At 40.3% G+C, this 26,121-nt stretch overlaps 1 protein-coding gene across 3 annotated transcripts; it reads left to right on the top strand.

The window, feature by feature from the left end:
- The first annotated feature begins 10,294 nt into the window (after positions 1 to 10,294).
- Taf7l (TATA-box binding protein associated factor 7-like) lies at positions 10,295 to 25,123 on the top strand. 3 transcript variants are annotated; one of them, XM_039099902.2, is made up of 13 exons: positions 10,295 to 10,679; positions 14,652 to 14,716; positions 15,531 to 15,609; positions 16,761 to 16,894; positions 17,831 to 17,960; positions 18,188 to 18,243; positions 20,110 to 20,151; positions 20,863 to 20,935; positions 21,370 to 21,471; positions 21,852 to 22,091; positions 22,265 to 22,377; positions 22,671 to 22,730; positions 24,610 to 25,123. In XM_039099902.2, exons 1-13 carry the CDS (start codon positions 10,346 to 10,348, stop codon positions 24,652 to 24,654), a joined length of 1,473 nt encoding a protein of 490 aa, XP_038955830.1. In that variant the 5' UTR covers positions 10,295 to 10,345; the 3' UTR covers positions 24,655 to 25,123. The 3 variants fall into 3 exon arrangements, with proteins under 3 accessions (XP_038955830.1, NP_001129349.1, XP_038955831.1); XM_039099903.2 differs by lacking the exon at positions 10,295 to 10,679 and adding an exon at positions 11,510 to 12,244; NM_001135877.1 differs by lacking the exon at positions 15,531 to 15,609 and having other exon boundaries at positions 10,346 to 10,679; positions 14,652 to 14,720.
- The last annotated feature ends 998 nt before the right edge of the window (positions 25,124 to 26,121 follow it).

Genomic DNA, 26,121 nt, shown 5'->3' with positions numbered 1-26,121 from the left:
AACAAGAATCATACAACATGATTGAGTGGGTTTCATTCCAGGCACACACGAATGATTCAACATATAGAAATTGATAAACATATCACATAAATAGAATCAAGGAGCAAAATCACATGGTCATCACGAGAGCAGAAAAAGTTTGATAAAATTCAATATCCCTTCAGGATAAAGACTCTGGACAAATTACAATGGAAGGACTATAGTTCAAAGTAATAAAGTACACAGCCATACAGCAAAAAGTGCATAGCCAGTATTCTACTGAGTGGAGGAAAATGGGAGACATTTCCTTCTTTTAAAAGATATATTTATTTACTCTATGTATATAAGTACACTGTCGCTGTCTTCAGACACACCAGAAGAGGGCATCTGATCCCATTACAGATGGTTGTGAGCCACCATGTGGTTGTTGGGAATTGAACTCAGGTCCTCTGGAAGAGCAGCCAGAGCTCTTAACCGCTGAGCCACCTCTCCAGCCCCCGAGACATTTCCTCTTAATCAGGAACAAAGTAAATGTGCCATTGTCACTGGTCTCCTCCTACTCAAACATAGTAGTAGATGCCGTAGATAGGTAAATTAGCAAATAAGATTCAATAAAAGGCATTAAAATAGGAAGAGGGAAGTAGAATCACCCGTTTTCAGATGATATGCTGCTCTACTTAAAGAACCCAGAAGATTCCACTAAGAGATTTTTAGAACAGATAATATTTTGAGTAAAGTAGCACAGTGCAAGCTCAATCCCACAATAAGCAGCCGCTTTTCCATTCACTAGAATGACTGCAGCGAGAATGGAGTCAAGAATGTGATTCTATTCACAATAAACACAAACACATCAAAATATTTACAGCGCAAAGGATAGCTACAGCGAACATTTATAAAGGCCTGAAAAGCACAATTGAAGAAGAAACTTGAATGGCTGCGAGTGTTCATGCGTTGGAATTGTAATACCGATTAAATAGCCGCACCTCAAAAGCATGTATTCTTTCATACAGGACTATAGAGGCTAATGAATGAGTGAGCAAGTGAATGAAAACATTGTTTTCATACAGAACATACCTGGAAGGGGCAAAATTCAACTGTAGCTCTAGGCCAAGCAACAGCATCTGAAGTTATTTTTTTTAATTTGGCCTAGCAGAAACTGTCCAGAATATGGTATGTATATGTTTATATTCTTATTCATATTCTTGGAATGAGTGTAGTGGCACATACCTTTAATCCCAAGACTAAGGAGGCCAAGGCAGGCAGATATCTATGAGTTCGAGGCCAGCCTGGTCTGCAGATTGAGTTCTGGGTTAGTGGGCAACTTATAGCAAGAACTTGTCTTAACAAAACAAAAACATCTTAAGGCAGGGATTAGGGTTAAAACAGGACAAGCAAGTGGAGACTGATCTTAGGAAAGACTGGCATCAAGAAAGAGGGGACTATGCAGTCAATGAAACAGAAAGGTACCCCAGGAGGGAAAAAGTTGGGAACCCTTTAAAACTCTAAGCCTAGCAGGGTGTGATGGGTTTGCTAACTGTGAATTTTACTACACGTGAGGCCAGCATGAAGGAAGAAATCCATTACACTATTTCCTGTATTTCGGAGTGCTTTATAACCTGGGCCATTTTGAGAGGGAGTCTATTGTCTGAGTAACTCATAGCACCTAAAAGCAAGAATGGATCACAAGTCTGGGAGCCTGGGGACATCCTACTGGCGTCTGGATGGGAGATGGTCACAAGAAGAAGTTATGAGGAGATCATCCACATGTGGGATGTGCTAGGTTGAGCAGCAGGGAGCACAGGCTGTGGGAGACAAGGAAGGAGACAAACTCCTTGTCAGTGACTATGGAGCCTGAGGGTATAAAGCCGGGGCCTGGAAGACTGTTGCGTGCAGAGCTGTCCTGTCTGTCCTACGTGATTTGCCGCGAGGTAGCACTGAGAATTATGAGCTCGCATCAGGCCAATTGCTTGATTCTGCCTTCCTCTGCCTCTGTCAGGCTGCTTTACTGTTGAGTCTGAGAGCATGGACAGCAGCAGATGGACTTCTCAGTTGCTTGGATTCTCTGCAGGGTTTGGTGGGCTGGTTTCTTCCTTACCTCCTCTATATCTCCTATAGCATACAGCTTCGACATTTGTCACCCCTGCTAGCACAAACTGGGGGGTTTCTTGAGTAAGTGGGAAAAAAGTTGGGGCTGTGCATGTCAGATGTGGCTCTAGTTTCCCAAAATAGAAAAGCTTCTAAACTGACTAAAGCCCTGGCACTGAGAACAAGTCTTTGTCTGCTTAGGCACTAAACCTGTGTAAACATTACCAACATGTGTAGTGGGAAAACAAAAGAAATACAAAGGACTTCAGCCATGAATCACCACACTGCTAACAGACTCTAACATAAGAAGACTCAAAAAGAACTTTAATGACTTGTGGGGTTTTCTTTCATTCATTCATTCATTCATTCATTCATTCATTCAAGTATTATTTTCACTTTCTAAAAAAATCCTTTACGTTTCTCTTTTGGTAGCCTGCAGAGTACTGTCCCATACCAAAGGCATAGGAACATAGGAGTGAAGGATCTATGTAGGCCTCAGATAGTCCTCTCTATGTTCAGTGAACTTGTGCAGGTGTTGTCTTTAGCAATGGGACCCGAACAAAATCTTTAATATATAATCTGTTCTGCCTGCAAAATACACTACAACAATGGTAGAACAAAGCTTGTGGGAGTGACAAGCCAATGTCTGACTTGACTTAAGGCTCTTTCTATGAGATGGGATCCATATATGACACTGCTTGAGTGGCCAAGAACCAGAGAATTGATAGCCAAAGACCTAGGGTAAAAATCAAACGCTATTGATCTTTTTTTTTTTTAAAGTAACAGTAAAGTAACTCCTAATGATATTCTGCTATACTCATAGATCAGGGTTTGATTCAGGTATTATCAGAGAAGCTTCCTGTAGGGAAGATCCACAGTCAGACATGGTGGGGGGGGGGGGGAGAGAGAGAGAGAGAGAGAGAGAGAGAGAGAGAGAGAGAGAGAGAGAGAGATTAAAACACATAGCTGTAAATGGGATGACTCCATCAAATCTCTCCCTCCACTCAGAGCTCAGAGGACCCTGTGGAAATGAAAGATAGATTATAAGAGCCAGAGGTGATGGAGGTCACCAGGAGAATGCAGCCCTCTGAAGCAATGGAGTAAGTAAGGCTCATATGAACTCACAGAAAGCAAAGAAGCAAGAACAGAGTCTACACAGGTCTTCTGCCACAGGTCCCCTGCATATGCATTATAATGTTCAGCTTAGTATTTTTTTTTTGGTTCTTTTTTTTTGGAGCTGGGGACCGAACCCAGGGCCTTGCGTCAACTTAGTATTTTTAAAGGCACTCCTAATTGTATGGAGGATCGAGTCTCTGACTGTTGTGCCTACCCTTGGGCACTTTCCGTTCTGTTGGTTTGCCTTGTCTAACATTGGTGTGACCGGTTTTGGCTTATTTTATATTTTATATTGTTATGATTTTGTTGTTATCTCTTAGAAGTCTATTCCTTTCAAAGGAGAGTCAGAAAGGGAGTGGATTGGGATGGGAGGGGAAGTTGGGGGGATTGGGAGATGAAACTGTAATTAGGATATATTGTATTAGAAAAGAATCTATTTTTAATTATAGGGGGGATCTTTTGAAAATTCTTTTCTCTTAGTCCCTTTATCTAATTCTCAGTATGTATTTCCTTATTTCGTAAGGAGACTTTTAAATCTCTTTCTGTTTTCCCTTCCTTACTTTCCTTTTTCCCCCTTTTACTTTAAGCTTGCCTTCCTCTCCCTGTATTCTCTCTGGGTGTCCCTCCTTCAGCTCACTTTAAAAAAATGATCAGAACTTTACCTTGGTTGATCTTAACTTTGCAGCTTATTCTACATCATTACGGTGTCTTGCTTTTTTAAGGTTAATAGTGAGGTCGTAATTATCCTTAACAGATATTTATTTCGTTTTTGCGTGTGTGTGTGTGGTCATGGTGGTATTATAAAAGTGCCCTTCTTATGCTTGGAGTAGTAGTGGGGATTGGATGCAAAAAAGAAAGCGGACCGCTAAGGAGATCCACACGTAAAATCAAGGAAATATTCATTCTAACAGATGCACAAACTAGAGCAAATAAATGAGAAATACAAGAGCAAGAGACTATGACTCATCCCTCAGAGTTCATAACTCTGAGAGATGAGTCCAAAGATAGGGAAATAGTTGAGATTCAGACAAAGAGCTGAAAAGTCTGGTTTCGGAATGACGAGTGTGGGGCTAGACAGCTGTCTCATTATTTGGTTAGAGGCACTTGCTGCTCTTACTGAAGACGGCGGTTTGTTTTCCAACACTCAACAGGAGCCTCATAATCATCTGTAACTTCAGTTCTACAGGATCTAATGCCTTCTTCTAGCCTCCAGGGGCCCTGCATGTGTGTGGTGCATTTTTATAGGTTCAGGCAAAATTTTCTTATACATAAAATAAATAAAAATTTTGAAAAAATGATCAGTGACTTCACACCGAATTCATATAAATAGGGGGATGAAGGGAAGATATCAGTTGAAGATTTGGATGAGAGATAGTCATTCAGTAAAGATAGACGCAGAAAATGTAGGGGATGTAAGAAATAAAATCATAATATATCAAGTAAAAATCTTAATATTTATCACTACCATTAAGCCAGGCCAGGCAGGAGAAAAATATACCAGCGAGTGAAGACAGCAGAGTTATTTGATTTATATGTTCTGTGACAGGCTTTTCTCAAAGAGACAACACACACACACACACACACACACACACACACACACACACACACACACACACACTCATGATTCACCAAACTGAACATTTGTACAATCCTAATTTTTGTCTGTGGTGGGTGGGCTCCCTTTCTGGGTTGAGTAGGTTTTAAGGTTAATAGTGAGGTAGTAACTATCCTTAACAGATATTTATTCCGTTTTTGCGCGCGCGCGTGTCTCCCTTTCTGGGCTGAGTAGATGTGTGTGTGTGTGTGTGTGTGTGTGTGTGTGTGTGTGTGTGTGTGTGTGTGTGTGTGGTGCATGCCAGGAGTATAGGTGAGGATCAGGGATGATTCAGAAGCAGCTGCATCACTGAAAAGCCCACCCAGACATAGATAGCCACTTGGGGAAATGTGCAAACCTCCTCTACAATCTAAACATCTCATTTTCCTTTTTGCGGTTTGGTGGCTCAGAGTCTTCATCTCTAGTAACTGTTTATTCCTTTTCTATTGTTGGTAAGATTCCTCAAGAATCTTCCAAGCTTTTGTTCACCTAGACTTGTGACCTTTGGTTTATCTACTGTTTTCCCACTGAGGTAAGGTACATGAGCCTTCTGTTTTCCTGTTGAGGTAAGGTATGTGAGCCTCTTTATCTTTGGGACCAAATGTTACAATCTGGAGGAAATGTTGCAATCCCTAGAAATATGCCATACAAAAAGCATAAAACTAAAGAGAAACAATTCATTGTCCCAACATCCAACCCCTGGCATACAAGAGATCAGACATATGAATGCATGGTGTACAAGAGGGTGCCAGGGTACAGACTAAAGGCATAGAAAAGCGATTCACTAAAATCATAGAAGAAAATTCCCCAGACCCAGGACAAGAAAGTATAGCAGGAATTTAGAGCCCCCAAATAGCATGACTAGAAGAGACCCTTTCTGCCTCACATGATAGCTGAAGATGTTGAAACGGTTGGAAAAAAAATAGACTACTAAATGCTGCAAGAGAAAAATGGCAATCACCTTACAAAGGAATTATTACAGCAGACTTCTCGATACAAGGCCAGTAAAGCAGTATCTCAATCTCTGACAGAAAATAAATGCCAATCCATAATATTATAACCAGGAAAGTGACCCTTTAAAATGGACTGAGAAATAGGGACTTTTCCCCGATGAGCACAAAATGGCGCATGACGGCTAGGCTAACCTAGCACTGCAGGATTAACTGGAAGCAACACCACACAGGGAATGGGAGGGAAATGTACACAGATGCACACGCACCTGAGAAAGAAGAATACCTCTCACTAGAAGAGCAAACAAAAGACAAGTAGAGAGAGAATCAAACTTTATTAACTCAGCCAAGCAAATAAATCACTAGGATGAAGGGGAATTACGTTATAACATTTCATTAAATCAATGTAAAAAGTCCCTAGTTAAAATTAAGAGATGCAGACTGGGGCCTGGCGAGATGGGTCTGTGGTTAAGAGCACTGACTGCTCTTCTAGAGGGCCCAGGTTCAAATCCTAGTACCCAGATGGTGGCTCACAAACATCTGTAACTCCAGTTTGAAGGGATCCCGCACCCTATTTTGACCTCCACTGGTGCCAGGCACACATGTATTTACACACACACACACACACACACACACACACACACACACACACACAATCCTGAAAGTTTCAAAGTATTAGAGGAAAATGGGAGCTTTGTAATATAGACATAGGAAGGACTTCGTGAACAGGACTCAAATAGCTAAGGAAATAATGTTGAGTTGACAAATGACAATCATAAAAATAAAAACCTCAGAAGAATTAGTAGAGTGAATTAATAGCCTTAAATGGGAGAAAAGTTTGTCAGCCATTATCCAGACTAAGTATAGACATATTCTCAAGACATTAAATACCAATAGAACAGCACCATCACCACAAAAACACAAACCGATAAACAGCAAAGGAACTGAACAGATACTTTAAAAATGAACACAATAAATACATGGAAACAGCACATCATCTTTAAATGCAAATCAAAACTACATTGAGATACTATTTTACTTCAGTGAGAGTGTCTATCAACAAAAGAAAACACAAACTGGCCTACCCAGGAGGCTGTCAATAAGATTGTAAGTTCAAAGCTTTCCCAACTACAGAGTGAGTTCACTATCAGCTGAGCAACTTGGTGAGACCATGTCACAAAGTAGAAAGTAAAAAGCAGTCCAGACAAGGAGTTGCATGTATGATGACGTAGGTTCAATTCCCCTGCACTGCAATAACAAGAAAGTGCAAAATAAAAACTCAGCTTCAAGCCAGGCAGTGGTGATGCACACCTTTAATGCCAGTGCCCAGGAGGCAGAGGCTGGTGAATCAGTCTGAGTTTGAGGCCAGCCTGCTCTCTGACAGAGACAGTTCCAGGACAGTCAGGGTCACACAGAGAAACTCTGTCTGGAAAAAACAAACAAAAAGACTCGGTTCTGCTGAGCAGAGGTAGGAGGACTGAATTCAAAGCCAGTCGGCTTCATAGCAAGTCTGAAATCTGTGTGAGTTATACGGTTATTGAAATTATGGCTCAAAAATGAGAAAACACACCTCTCTCTCTCTCTCTCTCTCTCTCTCTCTCTCTCACACACACACACACACACACACACACACACTCTCTCTCTCTCACAGAAACAGCAGATGTTAGAAAGGATGTAGGGGGAAATGAACCCAAACCCTTATATATGGCTGGTGGATATGTAAATTAGTATAGCCCATAACATAGAATTTAGTATGTAGATTCATCAAAAATTCAAAATATAGCTATCATATGAGTCACTTATATAGTTCAGAGTAAACACCTCCTAAATTCAGGTTACTTTAGTATAGATTTGCCTGTATGTTCATGTTTTGGCTATTCATAATATCCAAGTGTTAGAATCAGCCCATAAACAGATGGATGCATAAAGAATGTATAATACAATATGGAATTTTATTATTCTTTTTGTTCATTTTTAAAAGAACAAAATTATGTCTTTCACATAAAAAAAAAGATGTACAGAAACGGAGACATCATGTTGCACAAGATAACTTAGCCTGATAGGCAAGTATCGTGTGTTTATTTGCACATGTGGAGTTTAGGGGAGAAAAGAGATGTGGAAGGAAAAGGGGAGGGCTGGGGTAGTAGCTCAGTGGCACTTGCCTGGCATGTACAAGGCTCTGGTTCACTCCCCAGCACTGCAAAAATGAGATAGGAGTTATTTAAAAATATCTAGGGTAGAGCTAGCAAGATGGCTCCACAGGTATAAGTGTTTGCTGCCAAGTCTAGTTACCTGGATTTGATCCCAGATCCCACACAATGGAGTAAGACCGCCAGTTCACACCAGTTCTCACTTGACCCTATGAACACCATTGCAGAAATGTAAAATTAAAGAAAAACCCCAAACACCCCAGTATCTAGGATCTATATGGATCTGAAAAAAAAATTAAATGCCAAAACCAAAAACATCTAATCAGTAAGGACCAATGCACTGAATAGGTAATTTTCCAAGGAAGAAATACAGCCAATCAGCATTTGAAAAAGTGTTCCATGATCTTAGCCATCAGGAAAACACAAATTAAGATTGCTCACCTCATTCCAAATGACTGCTATCAAAGAAACAAAGGTTGCAGAGAAACCCTTTGATTCACTACAGCTAGAATGTATCTCAAAACACTAAAAACAGAAATGCCATATCATTTGACTATAGTCTTCTATACCTGAAAGACTAAAGTCACCAGAGCAGAGAGATCCTTGCACATCCATGGTTATTGTCGCATTATTCAAAACAGCCAGGAAAAGGTATCAACCTGATGCCCACCAAGAGATAAATGGATAAAAATGTGGTACACATACGTGAAATGGAATCGTATTCAGTCATTATAAAATGAAACATATTTTAATAAAAATGAGATCATGGGATAACAAAATGAAGTCATGACATTTACAGGAAAATGAATGTGACTGGAGATCATTACGTGAAATCATCCATACTCAGACAAATATCACACTTTCTTTTATATGCAGAACATAGATTCAAATTTATATATACAAGGGCTGGAAAGATGGCTCAGCAGTTAAGAGCACTTTCAGAGGACGTCAGTTCAGTTTCCAGAACTCACATGGTGACTAACAACTGTCTGGAACTTCAGTTCTAGGTAATGAGCTAGGCGCCAGACATACAGGTGGTATGCACACATGCAAGCAAAACACTCATATACACATAAAATAAATAAGTCAAAAAGGAAAATTGCATACATGTATTTTGTGTTTAGACATGCATTGGAGTCATTAAAGTGGAAAGGGGATCATAGGAAGGGAAGAAGAGATCTTAAGAGGAGAACAAAGAGTAATGGGATAGATGACGTTGTGGAGGGAGGGACTATATGGGCAAAAGAAGGGAGCCAATGTGGGGTGTGGGGGAAGTCTGAGCGGAAGTGAGCAAGTGGAAACAATGCATCGTGACACACACACTTATGGAAATGTCAATACACTATTCTAAAATTTATTTTTTAAAAAAGTCAATAAAACACATTCTGCTCTGAAAAAAGTAAAGGGGGGAAACAGGAAAGGTGAGACTGGTGAGGATACTAGAGAGGCAGAGTATGATCTGTGTAGAGAAATGCACATTCAAACTGTTATACTGCAACCCATTACATTAGGGACAATTACTATGGTACCAAAATAAATTCTCAAGCAATGCTTTTCGGAGTATTACACTTCTAAAGAAGCCGCTACAACACTCCCCTCTTCTATCCAAAAACTATTTCATCAGATATTTTTGCTAGAGCACTATTTATCTAATATTTATAGCTATTTTTTTTAAAAGTTCTGAGCAGTTTTCAGTGTAATTTAGTGTACATAAATAGGAATAAGGAAAGTAAAGAGAAGGGTTGACACATTGCAATCAGGTCAGTACTTTAATTTTAAGACAATTTATAATTGTTTATTATGTGTGTCTGTGTGCACATGAATGCAGGTGCTCTAGAGGCCAGAGGTATCAGATTACACAATGGAGTTGAAGTATCAGATTGTGCACAACCTCATGTGGGCTCTGAAGTGTGGTTCTTTGCAAAACCAATCTTTGCTCTTAATTGATAAGCCATCTCTCCAGCCCCAGGTTCAGTATTTTAGGTTGCAAGTTAGATTTGAGAGTTCTAGCAGACATCATAATCTATATTGATGGATTCCAAAACACGCCAAAACTTTCTTGTGAACTTTTTTTTTTCTTTTTTTCGGAGCTGGGGACCGAACCCAGGGCCTTGTGCTTGCTAGGCAAGCGCTCTACCACTGAGCTAAATCCCCAACCCCTCTTTTGAACTTTTAAAGATCTGATAATGTAGCGTCATTGAATATAAAAACCAAGTATATATCTAGAGGAAATGATTTCAGGAGTTTGTCAAAACAAAAAAAAAACACTTTAAAAATAAGCCTTAATTAGGTGTTTAAGCAGTAGAGATTATAAAATGTTAGGCAACAAAATGTCTTATTGGTGTCACTGTCTCTTTAAGGGAAATATATTGTTGCATAATTCTTGAACATTCTGGAAAACTCTAGTACCACGTGACAAAACTCGACGCCATTTTAGTCCCCCACCAGACTCTCCCCAGTTACTGTGGGGCATGGAGCGCGGTGAGGAAGCACCCGTTGAGGGTGCTCCGACTGAAAGAGCTCCGGCTGAGGGAGCTCTCGCTGAGGCAGCTCTCCCCAAGGCAGCTCTCGCTGAGGCGGGGGCCCCCGATATTTCTGAAGCCCCCTCAACACATGCTCCAACATCTGAAGAAACGGGCCCCAAAGAGCCCCAAGTTCCTATCAGCCTTGGCGCTGAAAGTGCTTGCGACACATCTGACACTGGAGGTGCTCGAGGCCTAGTGATTCCTGTTCCTAGTAGGGCCGAGCCTCATGGGACCCGCCCGAGTACAGCCCGTGGCAGAGCTCTTCAGAAGGCTATGCGAGGTGAGTGGCTTTGAATGTTAGCCTTCTACAAAGGGGAACTTGGGGGTGTCAAAAGGTCCTCTGAGGTGTGACACCCATGGGGACACGGTAGAAGCCGCAGCCTGGCCTTGCTGACAGAAAGAAATGGCTGATCCGGCTGGACCTGATCTTGGGCCCGGGGTAGCGGCGAGGGGCAGGGAGACAGCCGGGACAAATGGGTGAGATGACGGGGATGATGACACCCCCTCAGCACCGCTGGTGGCAGTTTGGGGCCTTGGCAGGGTGGCACGGTGGCGCCCCACAAACGGAGGGACCCGTGAGCCCCGAGAGGAGGCCCAGCCGCCATAGGGGCTTCAGCCTGGCCTATGTGGGCCTTGCTGAGGAGGCTTCCGCATTGGTTAGTCAGTTTGGGGCCTGGGAGGGGGGGCGGCCAGGGGCGTGGGGATGAAGGGGCAGGGACGCGGTGAGCACGGGGAGAGAAATTGGTAGTGGGGGGGCGGGAGCCGGGGGGCGTGGGGACGGATGAGTTGACTGCTTGTGGCAGTTTGGGGCCTGGGGGACCCCCACAGCACCGCTGGTGTTAGTTTGGGGCCTTGGCAGGGTGGCACGTTGGCGCCCCACAGGAGGAACCCGTCATCCCCGAGAGGTGAAAAGGTCCTCAGACGCAGCTGCTGTAGGGGAGGTGCAGGCTTCAGCCTGGCCTGTGTGGGCCTCTCTAAGGAAGCTTCTGGAATGGCTAGTCAGTTTGGAGATGGGCGGGGCGACCAGGGGCGTGGGGATGAAGGGGCAGGAATGTGGTGAGCACGGGGAGGGGAAGTGGGGGGAGGGGTAGAGGACGAATGAGTAGACCACCTGTGGCAGCAAAGGGCCTTGGCAGGGTGGCACGTTGGCGCCCCACAGGAGGAACCCGTGATCCCCGAGAGGTCAAAAGGTCCTCAGGCGCAGCTGCTGTACGGGAGGTGCAGGCTTCAGCCTGGCCTATGTGGGCCTCTCTGAGGAGGCTTCCGCAATGGCTAGTCAGTTTGGGGATTGGGGCCTGTAATGTTTTAACTTCCTCGCCAAGTGACAGACTAGAGGGTTGAGCATGTGCTGTGCCATCGTGTGTGTGTGTGTGTGTGTGTGTGTGTGTGTGTGTGTGTGTGTGCGCGTGTGTGCGTGCGTGCGTGCGTGCGTGTGTCCCAGGTCCTTCGGGTGGACTCAGGTCCCGCCCCGCTCTGCTCCCTGCCCCCACCTATGAGTTAGTGGCTGGGGTTTGAGGACGCCCCGTGACCTGTCCGCCCGTCCCAGCCTGGTTGCAGCAACGGGAGCCCGTGCACTGGCTGCGCACGCAGGCGCAGGCCGGCAGGAACAGGCTTGCCAGCTCACTGCCTAGAGGCTACACATGGCCTGGAGGCCTCGAGGCCCCAGCCCTCTGATTGACTGGCGGCCTCGTGGGGGAGGCGGGGCGAGGGGCGGGGCCTGGGCGCTCGCTACTTGTAAAGCGGAGTTCTCTTCCACGCTCCGACCTCTCAGAGATTCCAAGCTCCCTGAGTTAGGACCTCAGCCAGCAGGGATGTCCAAGAAAAAGTCCCGGCCAGCAGCGGCAGGTGAGCCGGAGGACCACCAGGCTCCGGGAAGGTGGGAAGGTGGCTCCTCAGCATCTTGCCTCGCCCGGGTTCATGGACCTCGAGGTGTGAAGGCTCCCGTGGCTTTGCAGGGATATTTTTTCAGCACAAATGCGCAAAAGCGGGAGGAGCGGAACTTTTTCCGTTGGGTTTCCCCAGGGGGAAAAAAAAACACTCTCCAAAGGGCAGGACAAGGTTCTGCGCTTTAAAATTAAAATGCGGGACCAAGTTTGGTTGTCTGGAGCAAGGGCTTTTGGGCTCTCTGGCTACACCTTTCCAATTGTCCCGCCGAAGGGAGATAAGCCAGATGTGAGCTGTGGGCAGCGGTTCGGTTCATTTAATTAGGCTTCCGAGAGTGCCTCGTGGAATTTTCAAAAACAAATTAAGAAAAATGAATATTTCTTGGAGGAAAATAGGTTCATTTTTTAAAATAGATAGTTCTTTTCGATTTTTTTTCTGCCTTGGTAAAGTTCGTGTTTAGTCAGATCTTTTTTTTTTTTTTTTTTGAGTATTTCTTATTTACATTTCGAGTGTTATTCCCTTTCCCGGTTTCCGGGCAAACATCCCCCTCCCCCCTCCCCTTCCTTATGGGTGTTCCCCTCCCCATCCTCCCCCCCTTGCCGCCCTCCCCCCAACAATCTAGTTCACTGGGGGTTCAGTCTTAGCAGGACCCAGGGCTTCCCCTTCCACTGGTGCTCTTACTAGGCTATTCATTGCTACCTATGAGGATGGAGCCCAGGGTCAGTCCATGTATATAGTCTTTGGGTAGTGGCTTAGTCCCTGGAAGCTCTGGTTGCTTGGCATTGTTGTTCATATGGGGTCTCGAGCCCCTTCAAGCTCTTCCAGTTCTTTCTCTGATTCCTTCAACGGGGGTCCTATTCTCAGTTCAGTGGTTTGCTGCTGGCATCTTTTCGATTTTTAAAAACTATTAAAACTTCTCAGAGAGGTTTTTCCCTTTCTCTCCCTTTAAACCTTTTTACTGGGACTATTAACAAGGAGATAGTATACTTTAAAACCTTTTGAGTTCCCTAAAGTTTTATTCTGTAAAAGAGGAGTCGCCAAAAAGGCGTTAAAATGAACGAAATGCCCTAATCTTAGTTCTGCTGAGGAGCCTAAAAAATAAGACTGATCTGTGAAATCTTGCTTAGCAGCTTTCTCCTTAAATTCTGTGTGTGTATCCCTGGTCTTAAGTTTTTTCTGTTTTCTCTCGTTAAGTGGTATATCCAGCCCCAAGGTTATTTCATTTACTTTTTACTTTCAAATTTTGCCCAAGTATGTATTAATTGTGCAAAGGGGTTTCATTGACATTTTCAGATATGTATCAGTAGGGGAGCTCTTGAGCTGTCTGTGCACGCATACCAGCAGGCACAGGCCTGCAAGCACGCACGCACGCAGGCACGTACGCACGCAGGCACACACACACACACACACACACACACACACACGCGCGCGCGCGCGCGCACAGCTTAGAGAATGCTCGCATGGCTTAGAGGCTTTGAGGCTGGAGTCTTAGGGAGTCATACACTCTTATGTTTATTATTCATTATTTATATACATGGGTGTATATTTAAAAGTAGTAAAACAAATAAGTATCAAAAATAATGTATTCTCTAGCCCCTTCCTGGGTCTTTTTATAAATTCTTGCACTCTTTGTACTTTATAACAACTTTTAAAATTATACTAAGGGATTAATTTTTAAAATATTTTTATTAATTGACATTCTGCATAATGTATTTTGATCATATTCATACACCTTCCTCAACTCAGATCCTTCCTAACTTTCCTACAGATCTAATTTTGTGATCTTTTTTCTTTGCAGTAAATGGTAGTAATGAATAAATGAAGTAATACTTTAGGTTCTATGCATACCACTCAAGGAATTTATTCCAAGAAGCTAGTGTATATGGTCTGGATATGTAAGCATGGGACTCTTAACGTTCTCTCCGTTCTCTCCAGGGAGTGCTGAGCAATTGCAGTTGAAACATACAAAAGCTTCTTGCTATCCCATGGTCTCTGTTTAATTACCACTGTTAGTCTATTTGGATGACTTAAATATTGAAAATTAAATCTTTTTTTACTTCAAATCAGTGTATCTACATATAGGTTCAGAGGCCATTTAGTTTGTTGAAATTTACTATTTTATTTGACAGTCATTTCACAATAGCTTAGTTATTCATCAAATAATATCGTGCGTAATTTGGATTGACTTTGGAAATGACTTTTAGAAGTCAGATGCCAAATAAAATATTACTTAACTATATGCACATTTTTAGTGAGAATCATGGATAAGTTTTTATATAGCATAACCAATACTAACAGAGATGGTCAGCACAGTGAGCAAGAGTTTTTAATGACCTTCTTTTTTTTTTTTTATGAACTCAAAAACAAGCTATGAGTTTAAGGCATGAGGAGTCTCATGAAATTGAGGAACAGTTCATATTGCGTCTGCCACCGGTAAGTAACTTTTATACCTCAGAATACATATCTTCAGTGCAAAAGTGTAGTTCTGCGTAGATAACATTGGTGTTTTAGGCTGCGTAGATAACATTTGTGTTTCAGGCTATAAAAGATCAGAACATTTCCTTCCATAAATCATATTCATTAAGCAGTCTTATTAGAGTGCATATTCTTCTCACAATCTTTCTTTCTTCCTGTATATACTATCAGTCATGTGGGTTAATTCTCTGGCAAAACAACTATGACAATTACGGATCATCCACTCACTCACTATAAACATTAACAGCCGGTGTTCCGGACAGCCAAGGTAAGATTGTTCTAAAACGTTTTCTGTCCTCTCAAAAGAGAGGTGCTTGGAGGGATTACCACTATATACCTGCAAATTCCTCACCAAGCAAGGTTATCAAACTCATTTCAACATTAGCTTGAGTCTTTCCCCATTGATAACCATGCTCAAATATTATTTCATTTATGAAGCTATGATAGAGATGTGCAGGAAGTTATTATTCAAGTACAGTTAATTAATATAGCTAGTAAACCATAGCCCAGCCTTTCCAGTGGAAGGATAGCAGTAAGAAGTAGAACTGAAAGGCTGGGAGAAAGCACCAACTGTAGTTCTAAAAGATAATGTCAAAATTGCATAGACTGTATCTAGCTTGACTTATACAATGCATGGTCTTTCATGGTACATAGCATAATTAATTTTTGGGAAATGTAAGGTTCATTTAAAGGGAAGACTTGCCTTGAAATGTTTATTCCATTAGCTTTCACTTAGACAATCTTTCTGATTTTTAATTTTCCTCCCTTTTAGGAACAAGCTTATGCTGTCAGGAAAATTATACATTCTAGAAATGCTGCCACAAAGGATAAACTAAAAATTGGCTTTTCTCGTAAGTATTTAATATTAATTCACAACATATTAAACAATTTGCTACAGATTGCTATGTGCCAGACATAGGAGTTCTGAAAAAGAATAGAGTATGTTATCTTTCCAACTTTAGACAACATACAAATCCAATGTTAAAAGTGACAGCTTTTAACTGGAAGAGCTTGAAGGGTCTCGAGACCCCATATGTACAACAATGCCAAGCAACCAGAGCTTCCAGGGACTAAGCCACTACCTAAAGACTATACATGGACTGACCCTGGACTCTGACTCCATAGGTAGCAATGAATATCCTAGTAAGAGCACCAGTGGAAGGGGAAGCCCTGGGTCCTGCTAAGACTGAACCCCAGTGAACTAGACTGTTGGGGGGAGGGCGGCAATGGGGGGAGGGTTGGGAGGGGAACACCCATAAGGAAGGGGAGGGGGGAGGGGGATGTTTGCCCGGAAATCGGGAAAGGCAATAACACTTGAAATGTATATAAGAAATACTCAAGTTAATAAAAAAAAAAGTGACAGCTTTTTTAAAAAAATTAATTTATTTACTTTACATCCATATTACAGCTTCCTTTCCCTCCTTTCCTCTCAGTCCCTTTCTCTCCTTTCCCTCCTCCCCTCCCCCACCCCCTCCTCCATTTCATTTCAGATAAGGGGGGCCTCCCATAGATATCAGCCCACCTTAGCATATAAAGTTGCAATAGGACTAGGTACATCTTCTTTTTTTTTTTTTTTTGGTTCTTTTTTTCGGAGCTGGGGACGGAACCCAGGGCCTTGCGCTTCCTAGGTAAGCGCTCTACCACTGAGCTAAATCCCCAGCCCTGGTACATCTTCTTCTATTGAGGCTAGACAAGGCTGTTTTATTTTAAAAGAAATGCATTTAAATGAATGCTATTTGCTTTTGGTGATGACAAGAAAACAGTTGCTGTCTTTCTAATCTTTGCTACCATTAGAAAGAAATTTACTTTTTAATTAGTAAAATACAATATGAAAAAGCAAGCTATTTTTTCTAGAAGTTACTAATTGAATATTGATTTGTAGCCTTTAAAGAAATAGTAAGTTTCACTGAAGAAATTGCCTCTCACATAAGTCTTCATTATTCAAATTCTTGGAGATTAGAGAGTTCACTGAAATGTCAATATTTTTTCTACCTTCCTTTAGCTGATGGACATCATGCAGTTGTTCAAGTAGAAAATGTTTCACTGCCTGCTAAGCTGGTTAATTTGCCTTGTGTTATTGGAAGCCTGAAAACTGTTGATAGAAAAACATTTTATCAGACAGCGGATATTTCTCAGGTATGATTTTGTGAGATACGGTCTCATATATCCCAGGTTAGCCTTGCACTCAGTATGTAGTTGAGTATGACTCAAAACTTCTAATCATTTTGTCTTCAACTATGAAAGGCTGGGCTTACATGCATGCCTTTCTGCACTCTTAGGTGTACTGAGGATCTTAGGGCTTTGCGCATGCTAGATAAGCACTCTACCAGCTAAGTGATATCCCAATATCCACAAAACCTTGTTTTGCTTTTGCTTTTTAGTGATCATGCATGCTAAGGCAAGTGCTCGTGCATGCTAAGGCAAGTGCTTGTGCATGCTAAGGCAAGTGCTCTACCTGCCATTATGCTATTTCCCCTCCACTGGGTTGATTTTCCTAATCTTTTAGTTCTCGTAGCTTTTGTGGAAATCATAAGTCTTTCTGGCACTATTCCTACTACATGGTAAATGCTTTGGTTTTTGGTATCTGTTACTTAACTTTTCATTTCTTTGCTTTTACAGACTCCTGATCCCTATTGGCCATTTATAATGGCTCTCAATAATTTAAAAATAGGAAATGGCTAAGGTCTTTTTTCTGCACCTTCTACTAAAGCAGTATGCTAACTGAAGAAAAATTGGTTCTTACTCATCATCTCTGCTGGTGCTTTTTTGATTTTCTCTCTAATCAATGCTAAAATGTATGCATTTCATACTATGCCTTCTGCAATGGTAAACACTGGGTAACAGTGGAATCTATATATCATGTTGACGGGAGAGAGGGAGAGAAGGGAGAGCAGGAAGGAGGAAAGGATGGGAAAGGGATATAGTAAAGAGAATCTGAATGTATATTGCATACTACTTGGCTTTGGGAAATGCTGGGAATCTTCTGTGCTCCAGATTTATGGGGTATGATCATGATTTATTACTAACCAGTATTTGGGCAATAATCAAATTCTTTGTCTGTGCTCAATGTAGATGCTTGTATGCAGTCCTGAAGGTGAGCCTCATTCTTCTCCTGAAGAACCAGTTATCTCTACTGGTCCTACTGTTACTGGACATATTGAAGGGAAGGCAGAGAAAAAAAAGTATAACTGGAAGCACGGCAGTAAGTCACCAGTCCGTTGCTCATTCTGGCTGACTACACGATCTCTTGAATTGCAAGTCACTATGAACCAGGAACCTCTTACCTGGTTTATTAACCTCTTATTTTTAAAGAAAAAAGTCATTCTAGGAGCACAGCATAGTTCTTTACCGAATTCGTGTAATTCGAATTCGTATAGGTATAGGACAGTCTTCAGTTATATGGTATGTTTCATCATGTTTTTATTTTAGTTACTCCACCACTTAAGAATGTCAGAAAGAAAAGGTTCCGGAAAACAACAAAAAAGGTTAGTCTCATACAACTTACATTTCTCCAGGGTGGATTAGAGGAGGATTAAGAGGGAGAAAAGGGATTCATTTATATATATATGTATATATATATACATATATATATACATATATATATGTGTGTGTGTGTGTGTGTGTGTGTGTGTGTGTGTGTTCAATAAATTCCCATCATATGTTGTGGTACCTACCATAATCTGAGCACTTTGGAGGCTAAAGGAGGAGGATTATGAGTTTAAGGAATCCTTGGCTGTTTCTATTTCTATTTTGATCATGTCTCAAAAATGTAAAAATTTAAGAATATGCCAAATCCACAGCATTATGAGCAGTTGGGACTACAGCAGTAAATAAAAACAGACCCAGTTCTTTCGGTTACAGGCTCATTGTTAGGGGTTTAGAAGAATCATGAACTTGACATGCTTTCAGTTTTCAGCTCTATAGATTTAAAGTCAGGCATGTTGGTTTACACCTGTAATCTCAGCATTTAGGAGCCTGAAGCAAAAGGATTGCCATTAGCTGGAAGACATCTTGGGCTACATTGCTAGTGCCAGGGTAGCCAGGGATGCATAGTGAGATTTTTTTTGGCGGGGAAAGAGGAAGGGAGGGAGGGAGGGAGACAGGGAGACAGGGAGACAGAGACAGAGAGAGAAAAGAAGAAGAAGAAGATTGATTTTGATTGAAACCCTCTATTCTTACTTCAGGTGAGCTATAGGAAGAGTACTATACCTTGGGTTCATCTTAAGAATTAAATGAAAATAATGAAATAGTCAGATGTTCATATGAAATTGGAAGAAATAGAAATAGAAGTTTGTTGTGTAATCTTTTCACAGTTTACCCTTTTGTAGCATTTTTTTTCTTTTCTTTTCTTTTTTTTTCAGAGCTGGGGACCGAACCCAGAGCCTTGTGCTTGCTAGGCAAGCGCTCTACCACTGAGCTAAATCCCCAACCCCCTTTTGTAGCATTTTACAAAGCTATAGAACAATATCACAAATCAAATGGTCATCATTGCAATTCATCCATCTTAGGAAATACTGTTTTATATTCCTGCCAATAATATATGACTGGTCCAAATTCTCCACCTCCTCTACCTACACTAGATCTTGTCATTATTTTATTTTATTCTACTAGTTCTGATAACTGTGTAGAAATTTTATTGTGGTATTTAATTGTATATGGATAGTTTATTAATACCTTCAAAAAGTTGATAGCTTGAGGGTTTAGCCCTCTTCACAAGCTCTTCCATACAGCAAGACTTTTAGTTTTGACAAGACTTAATTTATTGATGTTTTTAAGTATCCTGCTTTTTTTGTTAAATCTAAGGAGTCTTTGTTTGTTCTAGATAATAAAGATTTTCTCATTCTTTTTTTCAAGTTTTAAATTTTATATTTATGCTTGCAATCATGATTCTCCTTTTCCCGTTCTTCGTCCTCTACCCTTTCCCTCTCCTCTTCCACCTCTTCCTTGGTGTTAGATATTGTATGATATAGTTTATGGGTTCCTTATTTTTTTCCACTGATCCATGCATCAATCTCTCCACGGATACTGTAATGTGGTAAGTCTTGAAATTGGAAGGTTGATTGCTACCACTTCATTTTGCTTCAATATTGTTATAAACACTTTAGAATCTGTATACTTCCATATGGATTTAGAATAAACTTGTATGTGTAAACAGAAACCTTGTTAGAATTCTGAAAGAAAGTGTGTTAAATTTGTAGATCAACTGTTCTAATTTATGTGTTAACTTTGGATTAATAACCTGTCAGTGAATGAAAGTTATTGTCTTCTAAGTAAAGTAGTTAAATATAGTTGTAGACGTAAATAGAACAATCAAAATATAACATTGTTCTTTGTTGTACTTTACTACATAGCTCCCAGATGTCAAACAAATGGATGAAATCAACTTCAGTGAGGTACAGCATTGGTCATAATCTTCGTTGTTTACTTTAACATGATACACTCATATACATTTGCTGGGTTTTATTCATTGAGTAATAATTTAATGTTCAGTAATAACTTGTAGGTGAAAGGAGAAACAGTTTTGCTAATGATACCACGAGTCACAGACTGCTTTCTCACCTTTAGTTTCAGTTCAAAAGCTATTCCTTGGAGTTCAGGATTCAACTGACTAACAATTGGTTGAAATAATCAAAAGCCTTGTTTCATATTTGTGTCATGATGAGTTAATCGATGTAGAGTAATTGCTTAAAATTGTATTCCAGGGAGAACATGTAGATAGGGTCTAGTTTTGTAGGAACATTTTAATACAAAAGATGGGACAAGGAAATCTGGGAGTTTAGATTTTAAACCAATCATTTATAAGTAACTAACATTGAATTAGTGCTCTTTTATAATATGAGTCAAGGTAAATAATAAAACATAAGCACTTGAAATATTTTCCACAGAGCTGTAGAAAGATAAAATTAAACATCTCAAGTGATTTAATTGTGAAAAATGAACTCACTCTACAAAAAACAGAATAGCACTATTTAAGTAGGACTTGGATAGGATAAGCATGTAATAAGTCCCAATCATTTTAATTCAATAATATATAGGAAAAGGGTATTTACATAAAACAGTGTGCTAGATGACATTACCGGCATTTTTCCTCTACTTTGCTTCAGTACACTCAGTCTCCAAGTGTGGAAAAGGAAGTGAAGAGACTGCTATGCTCAGATGCTGAAGCTGTCAGTGTCCGTATCCTTTATAGCAAATACTTTTCTTATAGTCTGCTTCATCTTGTGTAAATGTGCTGACACATTGCACCTCTGGTTGGTGATTTCGCTTTTGTTTGTGATGTTTGGGATCAAATTCAAATATACATGCCAGGTAAGCCGTGTTTCACGAAGCAGCATGAGTAGTCTTTCAAGTGTCTGAGTACCAGTTTTGAAGTGTCTAACTTAAGATTTTTGAAATTTGATTTTCTAGATAGAAACAATAAATACAGACCACGGAAGTTTATTTATGTGTGTAACTTAATATAAGGCAGTTCTCCACACCAGGAATGCAGCTACAATGATTCAAATTTGGCCTAAATTAGATATTAAGAGCATTTTTAGTTAAAGAGCACTTCCCTTTCTACTGTGTTCTCTCTCTCCCTTCTGCTTTTTCCTTGACTGCTATCCTCTCAGGCTGGGAAGTTGTTGCTGATGATGATACTAAGGAAATAGAAAGTCAAGGGTGCATCTCAACTACTTCAGGAACCCCACAGATGGGTGGTGCTGGTTCATCAGGTAATTTATTGAAAACAGGAGGAGCCTCAGAATACGGCAAGTGCTAACTGTGTGAAAGATCCAGTCACAAAAGATGCCTTTGTCCTTCATCTTTATTGGTCTTCTTGTGCTTCTAGGGTTTTAGGTTGGAATTCTAATCTCCTGTATGCCCCGGTATTCAGTTTCCTATGAGCCCTCCTATTCTCTAGCATCTTGCTAATTGAATACATGGATGACTGTTAGTATCTCATATTCCTTGTTCTTATTTTACAAAGGGAATGATCTTTCCATAGGAAAATAATTTATAAAAGTCACTGGTTGCCCAGTGAATTTGATGAAAAGGTTATGATCACTTGTAAAGTTTCAGATCAGTTCAATGTTCCCTTGCTTAAAATCAATAGAATATGATGTGCTTCGGGAGATGATGGGCGAGACTGGCAGCAATAGTAATGATGTGGAAGATAAGAATAGCAAAATTGAGGATGAGGATGAGGATGATCAAGAGGATGAAGATGAAGATGATGGAAATGAAGAAAAAGAGGAGGAGACAGACAATTCTGAAGAAGAGTTAGAAAAGGAGCTGCAAGCCAAATTTATTCAATCTAGCCTCCATGAAAAAGAACAAGATTACACTTCAATAAGTAAGTCACGAAAAGATGAAGGAACTGGATAGGGTGGGCGGCAGTATTATAATATGACAGCTTGGGACATGCATTATCCACAATGCTTAGTTTTAAAAGGCCCTTGGACTTGGACTTGATCCATAATTTAAAGTTATACTTACATACAAAAATCCTTTCTCTGCCTTTTTCAGTCATGGAAATTCAGAAACTGATTCATATCAAAGAACAAAAGCTCCAGCAAATTTATAAAAAAGCCCAGCGACAGAAGGATCTCCTTCGGAATGTGGAAAACTTGACCCTCAAGGTAAGTTCTTTCCAGCTCAGATATCCTGATGTCTTCCTTTCACAGACCCATCTGTGTTTTTACTCATGCCGTTGCTGTGTGGTTCATTCATGAACCTAAACAACTTCTTAGAAATGTCTACTAAAACATCCCTGTTTTATTTTATCTGAGTAATTTTTAAAATCGAAGCAATTTTAAGGGAGAAATGGTACCGGGTGACCTGAGACAATGGCCAGTAACAGTTCCAAACTGTGTTTTGTGCTTCTCTTCCCTTGAGGTACATTTTTCATCACTGATACAATTTTTTTTTTCAGAGACATTTCCAGAATGTTTTGGAGAAGCTTAACATACTGGAAAAAGAGAAGTGTGAGCAGGTAAGAAGGATATTTTTAAATAAATATTTTGCTATGAAGAACTCACCTACCTCTAATCTAATTTCAGGCTGTGTGTCTCACAAGAACAGCATATTCTGAGTGAGAAAGCAGGGTAGATGAAGCTTTTTGAAAGTCTGTTCATTCAGTAGTCATTGAATACCTGTGGAGTGCCATGTAGGGTAGACTAGGAAAGGTGGATTTTAGTCTTAAGTGTGTTTAAGAAACTCATTGCTGAGTATGAAGGAGCAGAATCAGATCTAGCTTAAGCTTTTACTTTAAAATTTTATCGTGTGTGTGTGTGTGTGTGTGTGTGTTTGTCTGTGTATGTGTGTTACATGATATACATGGGAGGGAGGGGTCTGGAAAGAGGGAAGGGGAGGGGGTAATATAATCACAAAGATTTTATTAAAAACTTTAACATAAATTCATTTTGAGAAAAGACTATTCCACTTGTTTTATCTAATCTCTTACAAACTGACTACAATGATCTTTTTACCATGAACTATGACCTCTGTATATTTTTCGTAGAAGCCCAGATTCTTCTTTTCCTTTTTTTATTGGATAGTTTTAAATTTACACTTCAAACGTTATCTCCTTTCATGGTTAACCAGTCCATAAATCCCCAATCCCATCCTCACTCCCCCTTCTTCTATGAGGGTGCTCCCTGACCCACCCACCCACCCCTTCCTGCCTCCCTGCCCTGACATTCCCCTATACTGGGGTTCCAGCCTTGGCAGGACCAAGGGAGGAGACCAGATTACTGCGCACATAGTCAGTTTTGGGCATGTTCAGTTTTAAGCTTCCCTTTATAACTGTGGACACTAAAAGACATCATGCTCACAGCAATGGGCCTGAGTTATCCATGGTGAGACTGTTCTTTGGAACTCTGTGACACTACAATTCCAAGTAACAGTTGCTTTTTGGTCTATATAAATAAATATTACATGAAGTGATGCATTTTAAGATTGTAAATATCCTGTCTGTTTCCCTCTGGTTTGTGATCTGAAACAGTGAGGAATTATTTAATATGAGAGGTTTTCTTTTCTTTGTGTGTCAGTTTATGGGTTTTTTTTGTTTTTTGTTTTTTGTGTTTTTTTTTGCTTGTGTGTGTGTGTGTGTGTGTGTGTGTGTGTGTGTGTGTGTGTGTGTGTGTGTGTTTTGGAGAGTTTTCTGAATTCCGGCTACAAGTCAAAACTCTTAATACATTCTGTGAATGAGCTGCAATCCTATGATTATGAGTTGTATCTAGGGACTGGTCACTCTAACTAGAATCTTTTACCTTCTTAATCTATTTTCAGATTTGGGACATTGTCATTGAAAGTTCAACTTTGTATGAACCAGGAATTTTTAATATCAGAGGCCACATATCAATAATATATTCTGTTCAAAGAACATTTAGATTTATGTTTACAAAAAAGAGTTAACCAATAACAGTAGAACATGTGGGGACCCAGCTAAAGGACCGCTGGGATTCAGCACCATCGCAAGTTGAATATTTGGGAGTCCAGACAGGAACACTAGTTAGTAACAGTTTTTTCCTTTGTTGAACTGTCCATTTTTTAAATGGATAGTTTGGTTTAAAGTGGAGGGATTAAACTATAAATGTGGATGATGTAGGGAAGCCTTAAGAACTTGAAACAAACTAGCTGAGTGTTATATTACATCTCAAAAGTCACACAAATGCCTATGGTATTATTTTTCAACCTTTTAAATATTTTCCAAGAGTTTGTACATGTTTTGAAGTGGTACAGAAAGAGCTTTGTCATGCTTTTGAAATTGTAATGAAGGATTTTTTTTAAAAAAAAAACAAAGCTTGGAATACCAGAAAAAAAAAACCTCACAGAACTTTTATAATGTTTCTCTGCTTCTCTCTCCTCAGATTTATCACCTACAGGAACAACTGAAATGTTTCCTGAAGGAGTAAGGAAAGCCTCAGCCTAGCACACAAAGTGGATTAACTTTCCAGATGAAGACTCAGGGGGACCACATACTTCTGTCCCTCTAGTTACTTTGTTGGGTATTTTTTTCTAGTTAGAGTAAATTTGAGGATCATAGTTATATAGAAGGAGACATATATAGAAGGAGTTACATAAATGCATAATAAGTTTAGAAACCCCACTAAATAGGGGATTTTGTTTCTTTTTGTCAATTTGGGATTATATGTATGCATTTCTTTATCTTTTACTCTATGGTACCATGAGATCATCCAGCCATCTTTGTCAAAGATCCATAGGTGTTTTACGTAAGTTAGCTTTTCAAACACTGTTTTAAGTATTTCCTACTGTATTGAAAATAATCAATTTGTCAGCAGAAGCAGAAGGTCAAATTGAAGGCCAGGCTGGCCTTTATTGTAAGACCCTTTCTCAAAATAAAATTAAATTAAAACATGAAAACATCTCTAATTTCTAACAAGGGTTGGGTCCTGTCACAATTCTTCAAATGCCTACCTCTCAGCAATTAAGTACTAGGTCGTGCCCTGCCTTTCTCAGGTTAAAGGCTGCTTGCCTGCCCACAGATGGTTTCTTGCTACTCTTCTTTGCTCTATGAGTAGGTATTGAGGGCTGTGGCTGGTTGTTATTCTTTAGCTAAGAGAAGAGTCAGAGGAAAGATATTACTTATTCTAAGTCTTCTCATTGTAACTCCCATAAGAAAAGATTAGTAAATCTAGATTCCTGTAATGCCTTTAAGGCATTAACAATGCTGTAAGACTTTAACAACTCTGGATTTCATAAGGGTTTTTAAAGCTATGTGATTATTGTATTCTCATATGTGTGCTCTAAGGAAAATGATGTTTATCTTAAACAAATGGCTGTGCTTGTAATCAAACTCAAGGCCCACACAGGCTAGGCAAGTACTGTGTTGACAAGCTAAACCTCTTACCCCCATTGATCTAGAAGAATCACACTTATATTAAAACACAACAGTAAACTCTACCTTGGTCCATTTAGGTCACCATAACAAAAATACTATAGTTTTCTAAATTTATAAGTAAAACCAACTTATTGCTCTGACTCCTGGAGGATGAGAAATGTAATATTAAAGCATCAACAGACATGGTCTGACCGCCAGATGGCATAAAACCTGACTTATACATCATGACTTCTGAGCATCTTTACATGGAAGAAAGAGCAAAAAGAATCCTCCAGGTCTCTCTTATAAAGGGTATTACTCAGGCCTTCTTGACCTAATCACTCAAAAGCTCCACATGTTATTGTAGGTAGGTAATGTTTTATTGGGCAGACACACTCACAGTAACACTTTCTGATAGGAAATGACACAAGATGCCATTAATAGAGAGCCTATTAAAAGAGTCCTTGGGATACAAAACAGTCTGTGTCTTTTTGAAGGAAGCAGACCATCACATCTTAACTATAACATTTGGAGAGCAAAA

The sequence above is a fragment of the Rattus norvegicus genome, chromosome X (genome assembly GCF_036323735.1).
Source record: "Rattus norvegicus strain BN/NHsdMcwi chromosome X, GRCr8, whole genome shotgun sequence".
NCBI classification, from domain to species: Eukaryota; Metazoa; Chordata; class Mammalia; order Rodentia; family Muridae; genus Rattus; species Rattus norvegicus.
This window is presented reverse-complemented; position numbering and strand designations above follow the sequence as displayed.